The 12704-nt window shown below is 36.6% G+C and overlaps 1 protein-coding gene across 1 annotated transcript in view; it reads right to left on the bottom strand.

Moving 5' to 3' along the window:
* Positions 1–3064: 3064 nt before the first annotated feature.
* Slco6a1 (solute carrier organic anion transporter family member 6A1) overlaps positions 3065–12704 on the bottom strand; it is a 54427-nt gene continuing 44787 nt past the window's right edge. Inside the window, 1 exon segment of the mRNA XM_050153505.1 lies at positions 3065–3234. Coding sequence (XP_050009462.1) covers positions 3065–3234 — 170 coding nt within the window.

Consider the following 12704-nt stretch of genomic DNA (forward strand, 5'->3'; position numbering starts at 1 on the left):
TAAATAAAAATAAAAGTAACTCACTGTAGTGGCTTGAATGAGAATTTCTTCCATAGTCTCAGGTATCTGGACACTGATCCCCAGTTGATGACCCTGCTAGGGGAAGTGGCTTTGCTGGAGGACTTCTTTATTAGGAATAGGCTTTGGGAATTCATAGCCTTATCCTAATTTACCTTATTTTCTCTATTTCATGTTTACCATTGAAGATGCGATCCCTTAGCTCCCTGCACCTGCCGTCATGTCTGCCATTTGCTGGCAAGCCTTCCCACTGTGACTGATTCATCACTCTGGATGCATACATCAAAACAAACCCTGTAATAAGTTACTTTTAGTCACTATACCTTATTACAGCAACAGAAAAACAACTAATTAAGAACTTGATAAAAGTGGGAAGGTTATTGTTATGAAGAACTTGACTATGTTGGTTTTGGGAGAAATGTAGAAAATTTTGGAACTGTGGAATAGAAAAGTAATTGAATTCTGTAAGTCGAACTTCATGAGTTGTTCAAATAGGATCCTGGAGAACAATAGTGCTGAGGGAAATCTGGACAATGGAGGCACAATTCAAGAAGATCCAGAGGGGAGTAAAGACAACTGGTCTAGCAGTCATTCCTATGATGTTTTGGTACAGCATTTGTCTATCTTCTGCCTGTGTTCCAAGAACTTGACTAAAACCGAATTAAAATATATAGACTAGTTTCATTGGTGGAGGATATTTCAAAACAGCATATCTTTGTACCAGAGGCTTGGTGTTATGTCTCGTCTTATATAGGTCTTCAGCAAAAAAGAAGTGAGATGGAAGAAATAGAAATGTACAGTTTCAAGAGAAAAGGACTCCTATCAAGTTTAGTGTTTCTAATAGAGGCTGGAAGGGTGGTTGTAATTATTAAGGAGCTTAGCATTAATAAGGAGAGACTTCTGCACTGGAATAAAGGAAAAGATACCCTAAAGGCACCCATGTAATCTTTTGATTTGTAATTTTTTTTCAATAATAATAGTAATAATAATAATAATAATAATAATAATAATAATAATAATAATAATAAGAAGAAGAAGAAGAAGAAGAAGAAGAAGAAGAAGAAGAAGAAGAAGAAGAAGAAGAAAGCCTGAGGGTTTTCTGTTCTGAGGAAGTTAACAAAAGTTACTACAAATGTGACTCCAGGCTGTCATGGTCCCTGGAAAACTGGAAACCAAATCTGAACTGTTATTTACAAGGTATTATAGGAATGTGAAAGATGTAAAAGTAAGCGGTGAGGTTGTAAATTCCTCCTTCCAAGTTTCAGTGTGCTGCTAAGGCCAGCCAACACTTGGCAGGGCAGTCCCTTCAACAGGAAGAGTCTAAGAAGACAAGAGGCCATGAGAGACCATTCTATGAAGCTGTGAAAGTGAATCTGAGGTAGCAGGGCAGGCAACAAGATTTTGGAGATATCAAAACAGTGAAATATCTACCAGAGAGTACAACAAACTGGAAGTAGGAAGGTGTATTGCAAAGCTGAAGTGGTGTAGCCATCTAAATCCCCTGACACTTGGCCCGGTTACATGCTTTTACTCCTGTGTTTTGATCATACTTTGGGCATCTTCAGTATGTCCCTATTCCCCTGGTTTGGAAAGGTAATGTGTATAATGTGTATAATGCACCTTTAAATATTGGATGTCTGTAATTGGCCTTTTGACTTTATGTGGGGTTACAATTAAGGGATTTTCTTGATTCTCCAGAGACTGGTTCTTTAAGCAGTGCTGAGACTAAATGCATTTTGCATTATGATGCCACCATTAGCTTACGAGGGCCAGTGAGCAGAATATGGTAGTTTGAGCCAATAGGCTCAGGGATAAAAATACTTGGTTCTTGGTTGTTGGGACGGTTTGTGGAGGCAGAGTAGTCTGAATGAAAAACATATTACTAGGGACAAGGAAGGTTTGAGAGCTCGTATCTTTGTCCTGCATCCTGATCAGTTTTTCTGCTTTGTGTTTATTTAACAAACCCAAACTTTTTTCCCAAGGAAATGACATGTGGAAATTTATTTTGGGAAAAAAAAAGATATTGAGTAATTTTGTGAAAATCTCAGTAACAAAAAAAAATGACATAATTTATCTAGTATTACCAAAAAAGGAGAAATGGAGGTAGACTTTTCTGTCCTGCCAGCCAGTTTTCAAATATCCATACGTGTTGAATGAGCTGCGGGGCTGCATTCCTGCCACACGGCTCCTGGCCTCCCAGCTAGCTTATTTCCCGAAATAATAGCACAGAAACTGTATTCTTTTAAACACTGCCTGGCCCATTATATCTAGCCTCTTCTTGGCTAACTCTCACATCTTGACTAACCCATTTCTAATAATCTGTGTAGCACCCTGAGGCAGTAGCTTACCGAAAAGGATTCTAGCCTACGTCCATCTTGCCAATAGCTCAAGTGTATTACTAACTAGCTCTACATTTTAAATTAACCTGTATTTTTTTTATTTATACTGTTCCAGGTGGCAGCAACTTTTTTCAATGGAGCAAGTTTATCTTGCTTCTTTCCATGTTTCGTTACAACTCCTGAGACTCTTTCCTCCTCCCTCTTTACAATCTCTTTTTGTCTGCAAGTCCCACCTAATTTCTACCTGTCCATTTATTGGTCAGTCAGCTCTCTAATATGTAAATATGTAACACATATTTATAGTGTACAAAGACTGTTCCACAGCAGTAAAGTGATCAAGTTTAGTCTTCAGAGAGATAACAATATTTTGAAGATGCTATTTACAACTATATTTCAATTCAGATTTATCTAATATTTAATACTGTAAAGTTGAAAAATCCATGAGGGAAACCAATTTTATTATATACATGCACAGGAAAAATTAGTTAACAAACTGAAGTTATACCAATTATCATTCCTTTTTAAGGAATGATACAAAACTGTAGCCCACTTCGCAAAACAAGTATTCATATAAATTCTGTAGTATTGGTTTATAAAATACTTCCTACACAATTGTATAAGCCTTTAATTATCAAATTATCAAAGTATTTACTCATGGTAACTATTTCCTTGTTATAAGTAGTTGCAAATACTACAATTAATTTTATTTACTTAAATATGTATAATTCACATTACTTACATAGTCCCAACAATATGAAGACCATTTTTGTCTTACTGTAGATCCAACAACGACCTGTACTTCCACATTTACTAACATCCCAGTAAATACAAGAACTACTTGCTGTTAATCGAAAAAATAGTGGTCCAGGGATGGATCCTATAAAATAGTCAATGATGAAATAAATGTTTATAAACACAATATTGACCAGGACTAGAATAATTTCTACACACTCTCTCTCACAAACACCACACTCATGCACACACACACACACACACACAATCCTCTAAACATATTATTTAAAATACTGAAATATTTTTATCAATTGTCTCATTGACCCTGACAATCAATATCCTGATCCCTGCATGTATAGAAATTATACAACCAAGAAAAGAAAATATTGTTGTTTTTCTAAATGATCATATTGGAAAATTGCATTCCAAGTACCATTTATTTCTATAGACTTTTGATGTTTTTGATTTGCAGCAGGGAAGCTTCCTTGTAGTAGTTTATTATTTGTATTTTGATAAGTAAATCTTGCCTGAAGAACGAAGGCAAAGCTAAAGCCAGTAGAGGTCAGGTAATAGTGACACACACTTTAATGCCAGGATTTGGGTGACAGAATCAGAATCACATGAATCTTTGTTAAGTCAAGGCCACCTTGGGCTGCACAAAATCAATGTAGAAACAAATCCAGGTCATGATGGCTTATACATTTAAACCCAGTCTTAGGGAGTCACACACCTTTTAATCCCAGCACTGGAGGAAATATAAAATGGGAGGAAAGAGAGTTCTCATCTATTCAATCTGCAGTCACCAGCCTTGGTAAAGGTTAGGCTTCTCTAGAAGCTAGGCTGCTTGGCTTTTCTGGTTTTCAGGTTGAGCCCCAATATCTATCTCTGGGTTTTTATCATTCATGCTACAATTGTCTCCCAATATTTGGGGTATGAATTCAAGAAAAAACAATTTGCCTGAGTCTTTTTAGCCATCAACATAGGCTGGAACTGCACATGGGTATCCCATTGAAGCTGAATGTGGGTCTCTAGCCTTAGCTGACTGTTTCATTGCATTGTGTTTTCTCTCTCTCTCTCTCTCTCTCTCTCTCTCTCTCTCTCTCTCTCTCTCGGATTGAAGACTCCCCCTGAACCCCTTTCTTGGGCTGATGCCAAGGACTGCCTTGAAACCCTATTCTATACAGCAGCAATCAGTCTTACATCTTAATCAACATCATTGATAGATTTGTTAAGATGATTGAAAATTATTAAAGGGAAGAATTAGTTAAAAATGGAGTGTTCTCTAACATTAAAATGGCAAAAAACATTATAATGGAGAGATTCGGATCTCTATATGATGATATCCTAGACAGTTTGAAAATGGAACAATTAAATGAGAGGATATCTAATTTCGATAGGATTTATGTAATGTCAATTGTAAATTTTATCTAAATTATGATTTTTGTCTTTTCACTAAAAATGTTGATTAATCTGAGTTCTAAGATGCAGGCCTTAAAAAAGCTAAAAAAAAATAGATCACAGTTCCAAATCCAGGCAGAAGAATGTAATGGAGAGCCAATTTCAACTTCACATTATAAGAACAAAGATGAACAGCCTAAGATTTTCAGACAATCAATCTTAATATATCTAGTAACCTTACTGGAATTGCCAAATGGCAGAGGCTTTGTTGTAGCTAACTGGATTCCTGTGCCATTTTATATTTAAAGAGATTCAAGGAAGCAAAAGTTCCCTATGGCATGCATTCAACTTTTCTGAAGTAAATGTTAAACTCATAGTCAGTTTGATACACAATTATTTCTAACGACTGGAAAGATTTGGTTAATGGAGTTTTAGAGTTACAATGGAGTACTTGCTTCAGAGTAGAGGCCAAGATTGTTGAACAATGGATTAAACTTAGAGGTATGGAAATCTTCCAAGGTCAATTTCTTGAAGAGACTATGTTACTATAGAAAGGAGGGCTGTATATGATGACCACACACTGGATTTATACCAAGCATCAGCTTTGAACACTTGGCACAGAATTGGAGAAATAGAAAAGAAAATTGATTAATTTATTAAAGTTCTACAGGGGCCAAAAAATACTTGGATTTCTTACAAAGATTGACTTTAGCAGTAAATAGAATGACACCAAATTCAGAAACTAACAAATAATAATTGAATCTCTGGCTTTTGAGAATGCCAATTTTCTATGAAAGAGAGTAATTAGGTCATTAAAGGCAAGGTCAGCACTTTGGATGAATGAATCTGAGATACAGTTAATATAGAATCTCAAGAGCATGATGATACATGGATAGGAGAAGTGATTTTCAGAGTTTTGAGGAAATGTCAAACATAATTGTGGCAAATAATGTCACTTTAAAAGGGATTATAGGCAAGTTGCTCCTAGAAACAATGTTTTTATTTTGCTAAGAATAAGCTATTCAGAATGCTCCTCCCTCCTGGATTATGTGGCAGTCATTGGACTAATAAATGAAGGTCAAGGAGGAATATTCTTAGTGATAGTTTTCCATCAGAAAATTCTGCAAGGAGTCTCTCACAGACTCTTATGCCAAATTTGGCCCTTATGCCAAATCCGTTTCATTCATTTCCTGCCATCATAGAGAAAACTCCTTCTCAGAGCAATTAAAGAAGTTAATACCTGTTATAAGAAACCATACTGCTCTGGATAACAGATGTATAGAAGAGAGAACAAAAATTCAACAAACCATAACCCAAGTATTTTGGCAAACTTCTATAAATGAATAAAGACCCAAATTAAAAATATGAACAAATGGCATTGTCATTGAAGGTCCAATAGACATGGGTGTGGATGTAACAATAATTTCATTAGAATCTTGCCATATGAATTGTCTTCTTCATTACATAACGTTACATTTTTAGGGATTAGAACTTTATCTCAGGTAAAACAGAGCACAAGATTAGTTGAATGTACAGGGCCAGAAGAACAGAGAGGAATATTAAAACCATATGTAACTAAGATAGCAATGAATTTGTGTTGATGTGATTTGTTACAACAAAGGACTACTCAGATTAACATTTCCCCAATCTTAGAAACAAACGATAGATTAGCATATATTTCAGGGAAAAATATTAGAAGATTTTATAAAGAACATTCACCAACAATTAAGGTTGTACAGGAAGAGGGCACCACAGTTCCTGATATTTCAAAGGTACCAACAGATCTACCTTTAAATATGGTTGACAGACCAACCTGCCTGAGCTAAGCAGTGACCTTTAACAATAGAGAGACTGCATGCCTTAGAACAGCTGGTACAGGAGCATCTATATGCTCCACATAATGAAGAATAAACCAGCCTCTCAAATACTTCTGTATTTGTTGTTAAAAAGCAATCTGGAAAATGAAGAAGAGTAACAGATTTAAGAGTTGTTAATAAAGTGACTCAGCCAATGGAGTCTCTACAGTCTGGCACTCCTTTCACTTCTCTATTACCTAAAGAATGGCCTCTTATAGTTATTGACTTAAAAGATAATTTCTTCACTTTATCTTTACAAGAAAAAGACAGAGAAAAACTTGCTTTCATAGTGTCTATTTATAATAGTTCTTAGCCTGCTAAAAGAGAACAATAGAAGATTCTACCACAGGGAATGTTAAATAGCCCCACCCTGTGCCAGTATTTTGTAAGTCAGCCATTGGATATGATACAAATGCCATTTCCTGAATCTATAGTTTGCCATTACTCAGATGACATTTTTCTATCTTATTCAAATGTAGTTGCTTTAGAAAGAATGTTTGAAGAAGAAAATTTTGCCTTGTTGGTGATTACAAATTGTTCCTGGAAAAATACAAAGAGGAGATTCTATTAATTATTTAAGTAATAATATAGAGTTACAAAAAATTAGACCCCAAGAGGTTCAAATTAGAAGAGATCAATTGCAAACTCTTAATGACTTTCAAAGATTGCTAGGAGACATTTCCTAGCAATGGCCCACAACTGGGATAAAACCCAATGAACTGATTCATTTAAACAAAACCTTAGATGGTGGTAATAACTTAAATAGCTCCAGGAAATTATCAGCTAAAGTTGAGAAAGAATTTATTTTGATTGAAAAAATTACAGAAGATACATGTGGATTATTTGGATCTGAACTTAACTGCATTCTGGACATATACTCCAAACATTCCCCTGCAGTAATGTTAATGCAGAGGGAAGATATGACCTTAGAATGGATCATTTTACCACATTAACTAGGTAAAAAAAAATAAAAACTTATGTGGAAAAGGTCTCTGAGTTAATTTTAAAAGGAAAATTGAGACTGAACTCTTAATTGTAGTCTTTTTGTAGTCTTAGAATAGTTAATGATTAAAGTTGGCTTCGGAGTTGGAGTGTGGCTTTCCCCTTCTCTAAACCCAAACAGGCTTATTAAAGTGAAATCCAAAATCTCTTTCTTTGTCAGAAGACCCACCTTATATGGGACATAAGAAAAACAAATATATAAAAAACTATTTTATTGTTACTAAACTCATAATCTTTTGGCTTTATTTTGAACTTTTGACAGCTTTTCTTAAGGTATAAGATTTTTAGGGTTGGCAAGAGACTTGGCTTTAGAGGGGTTCCCAGGTGTTCACAGGAATGACACCAGCTAGGTCCTTGGGCAGTAGAAGAGAAGGTACTTGAACTAGCCTTGTCCCATAGCCACACTGATGAATATCTTGACTATCACCATAGAACCTTTGTCCGGCGATGGATGGAGATAGAGACAGAGACCCACATCAGAGCACTGGACTGAGATCCCAAGGTCCAGTTGAAGAGCAGAAGGAGGGAGAAGATGAGCTGGGAAGTCAGGACCATGAAGGGTTGGTCCACCCACTAAGACAGTGTGACTGATCTAATGGGAGCACACCAAGGCCAGCTAGACTGGGACTGAACAAGCATGTGATCAAACTGGACTCTCTAAATGTGGCTGACAATGGGGGCTGACTGAGACGCCAATGATAATGGCACTGGGATTTGATTCTACTGCATGTAGTGGCTTTTTGGGATCCTAGTCTGTTTGGATGCTTAAGCCTGGATGGAGAGGGGAGGGCCTTAGACTTCCCACAGGGCAAAGAACCCTGCCCTCTCTTAGGACTGGAGGGGGAGGGGAAAGGTTAGTGGGGGAGCAGGAGGGAAATGGAAGGAGAAGAGGAGGTGGAAATTTTGAATGGTATTATTTATAAAGCAATAAAAATAATAATAAAAAGATTTATGAGATTAGTATATATTATATTATATTATTATATTATATTATATTATTATATTATATTATATTGTTATATTATATTATATTATATTATATTATATTATATTATATATATTTAAACTCTGTTTCATGATTTTAACAGTGATATAGAATACTAGCTAATTCTGGAAAAATATTTCATCTACCTTTCTGTATATGATTTCGGGTTTGGGTTTGAGTGTCTAATAGTTTTCTACAGTGCACCACGAGCATGCCTATAAGACTTCAAAGGATGGGACCCCACAATGATGATGCCTCCTGGACTATGCTAACACAACTAAAATAGAAAAATATCATCTGAGGATCAGTTTTGGACTGCTCAGAACTATTTTATGGTGGCTAGCTGAAGTTATCCAACCTAACAGACTACTCTAGTCAGGAATTGAAACAAGAAGCCCTACACTTTCCCATTATGGACTGGACAAAACATGATACAGCTACCTCTCCCAGGATTGGAAAATTAACCCAAATTTTTCTTTTCAGGAGCCCCTAAAGATACTGTCAACCCCAGAAAGCACAAAGTAAATTTAGAAATCTGATGCCCATATTCCCAAGAGGTGGGGTGGGTGGTTTCTGGCTGTTCATGGATTATGGGTATTTGTTATTGTTTAGGGGATTAGGTGCAAGTTATTATTGGTAATGGTCTGGAACAAAGCTAAACAAAGGAAATTAGATTCAAGGATCTTGCTTTGAAAAGAAAAAGAGGGGGGTATGGTAGGATAAAAAAGTAGATTATTGAATCTTCTCTGAAATAAAAAAGGGAGGATGTAAATACAATAAGATAAAAATGTAGATTATTAAATATACTTTTAAGAAGAAACTATTACCTTTAAATGTTTTATGTTGGATTGGAAATTTTATACTGTATATAATTTTGTATATTGAGATTAATTTTTGAACAAACTATATATACATTTCTACTCCTGCTAATGGTATTTTACCTGTATAACTCATTTAACAATGTAATGCAAATTTCTACTCCTTAAAAAATTCTCATTACCAACTGTTTAGGATAATAAGGAAATTTAGGTTAATAGTTAATTACCTAGTATAATTGAACTTGTAGCCACACTGGTATGTTTTCAAGGTCAAACAAAGATACATTTTAGATAGAAGGTCATCTTTAAACATTTCAGAGATCAAACAAATATGACATTTAAGATGATTGAATAACCTAGGTTCGTTTTTATGACAGTGAGGCATGTCTGCTCCTGGTAGTACCAATCTACTTCAGAGGTGATAATGGGTATCAAAGAAAATCCATGTAGAGTTTACTTTCTCTGTGGCAAAAAAGAAGTTGTTGAGCAAGAAAATGCCCTTGCCTTGACTGCTGACAGTATGCTGTATTAATTGGACAAATAAGACACAAAAAAATGATTGACAAACATTGTCAAGACAAGAAGAGACAGCTCTTCAGTATGTCTTGCTTCAAAGAAAAGTCTATCAGACATGCTAGACCTCTAGGCCAAAGACAGATGCCTCAACACTACAGAGGAACTTTGGTAACTATTCAGGTAGACAGCTGTTTCTGTCACTTCTCCCACTTTTTGGAAGTCACTTGCTTGCATTTCCTGCTTACTCAGTTAATATTATTTCCTTCTTGGGTCTCTGAGGTAGTTGAAGACAAAATAGTTATAGTCTCCCTCATTTATGAGACCCAGAAAAGAAATTCACTAAAGAAATGTAAAGTAATAAGGTTGAGAGATATCAAAAGATAGTTTTGTTAATAATGCAAGTTGTTGTAGAAAGTAAATTAGGTACAAAAATTTGGATTCACCAAGATGAGATACATGTGGAGTATTTTCTCTGAGTTTGTCAAATCCAAATTGACTAGATATTCTTAATGTATTTGTTACCTGTATATATTGTATTTAGTTATTATACTTCTTGTATATAGTTTTTATAATAAATGGAGACTTCTCTTTTGTTCTCAGCCACCCAGAACCAAATAATCACACAGAAATATTAATTATATCACTGCTTGGCTATTAGCTTAGGCATATTCCTAGCTAAGTCTTATATCTAAAATTAACCCATTTCTACTAATCTGTGTATTGTCATGAGGCTGTCGCTTACCAGAAAGATTTCAGACATCTGTCTCCTTCAGCAGCTACATAACATCTCCCTGGCTCTGCTTACTTTCTCTCTGTATCCTGCCTAGCTTTACTCTGCTAAGCCATTGGTCAAAAAAAAAAAAAAAAGCTTTATTCATCAACCAATAAAAGCAATATATAAACAGAATGACATCCCATATCAGTTTTTCTTATATCATTTATAGACTTCTTCTTTATTTTAGACACAAAAAAGAAATGTAGTGGTATATTATTTGTATTTTGATAAATAAATCTTGTCTGAAGACCAGAGGCAAAGCTAAAGCCATTAAAGCTCAAGTAATGATGACATACACCTTTAATCCAGGATTTGGGAGACAGAGTCAGATGATCTCTGTGAGTTTAAGGCCACTTTGGGCTACACCCGGTGGTAGAGGATCAAATGTTTAATCCAAGTCTTTGGGAGTCACACATCTTTAACACCAGCATGAGAAGAAATATAAAATGGGAAGAGAAAGAGCCTTAGTCTATTTAGTTCGTGGCTGCCCCCCCCCCTTGGTAGAGGTAGGACTTTTCTAGTTGCTTGGCTGCTTTGCTTTTCTGGTTTTCGAACTGAACCCCAATATCTATCTTTGGGTTTTTATTTTTTGTCTACACTTTCTATTGCAGCAGGTATTAATGCAGACTTGTTACTATTCAAAGTGCTAAGAGTACTTGGCTATGAGTGTTTAGCCACAAATGTGACATCTCTATGACCCTCCTCTCTTCAGAGGCTCTGGGGACATTATAGAAGAAGGGAGTGAAGGAATATAAGAACCAGAGGATGGAGAAGAGAGTTTTAAACTACTTTCCTCTGGGCATAACATAGCTATTGCATACGTGAACTCATAATAGCTGTTCATTGATGGAGGAAGGTCATTGAGCAATAAAGAAACTGCTTGGCTGGCCCTGATAGGTTAAAGCATAGGTGGGAGGAGTAAACAGAATAGAATTCTGGGAAGAAGAGGAAGTGAGGTCAGACTCTGCTGTGCTCCCGGAGAGACCCGACAGCTCTGCTCTCTGGAGCAGAGACGCCATGCTCCGCTCTCCCGATAGCTCTGCTCTCTGAGGCACACGCGATGAAGCTCTGAACCAAGATGGACATAGGTTAGAATCTTCCCGGTAAGCGCACCTTGGGGTGCTTACACACATCATTAGAAATGGACTAGTCCAGGTGCGAGAATTAGCCTGTAAGGGCTAGAATTCATGGGCCAAGCGGTGTTTAAATGAATACAGTTTGTGTGTTGTTATTTCGGGCATGAGCTAGCAGGCGGCCGGGGTGTTGGGGACGCAGCCCCGCCACTCCCTATTTCAACAGTTCATATTTCACAGGTCCGTGAAAGATCAAGCCAGTTAAAAAAATGCCACCATGGATTTGGAATGACATTAGAAGCCCCAGAAAATTCAATTTGTTCTTATAGACATTAAATTCAGAAGTGGTTGCACAAGTTTGCATTCCCACCAGCAATGGATGAGTGTTCCCTTTACTCTACATCCTCTCCAACAAAGGCTATCATTCAGGATTAACCTACACCAGGATCCAGCAATACCACGCTTGGGAATATACCCAAGAGATGCCCTATCATATTACAAAAACATTTGTTCAACTATGTTCATAGCAGCATTATTTGTAATAGCCAGAACCTGGAAACAACCTAGATGTCCCTCAATGGAAGAATGGATAAAGAAAGTTTGGAAGATATATGCATTAGAGTACTACTCAGCAGTAAAAACAATGACATCTTGAATTTTGCATGCAAATGGATGGAAATAGAAAACACTATCCTGAGTGAGGTAACCCAGACCCAAAATCGTAAATATGGTATGTACTCACTCATAAGTGGATTCTAGCCATAAATAAAGGACATTGAGCCTATAATTCGTGATCCTAGAGAAGCTAAATAAGAAGGTGAACCTAAAGAAAAACATATAGTTATCCTCCTGGATATTGGAAGTAGACAAGATTGCCAGGCAAAAATTGGGAACTTGGGGACAGGGGTTGGGGTGTAGGTAAGGCGAGATGGGGAGAGAAAAGTGAGAAGGGGAGGATGGGGAGAGCTTGGGAGAATGGGAGTGTTGGGATGGAGGAAGGGTGGATATGGGAGCAGGGAAGTATATATCTTAACTAAGGGAGCCATTTTAAGATTGGCAAGAGACTTGACTCTAGAGGGGTTCCCAGGTGTCCAAGGAGATGTCCCCAGCTAGTTCCTTGGACACCTGAGGAGAGGAAGCCTGAAATGGCCTTGTCCTATAGCCATACTGATGAATATCTTGCATATCACCA

This window comes from Alexandromys fortis, unplaced genomic scaffold (assembly GCF_014885135.2).
Source record: "Alexandromys fortis isolate MF-2015 unplaced genomic scaffold, M_Fortis_MF-2015_v1.1 scaffold_61, whole genome shotgun sequence".
In the NCBI taxonomy this organism is placed as follows: domain Eukaryota; kingdom Metazoa; phylum Chordata; class Mammalia; order Rodentia; family Cricetidae; genus Alexandromys; species Alexandromys fortis.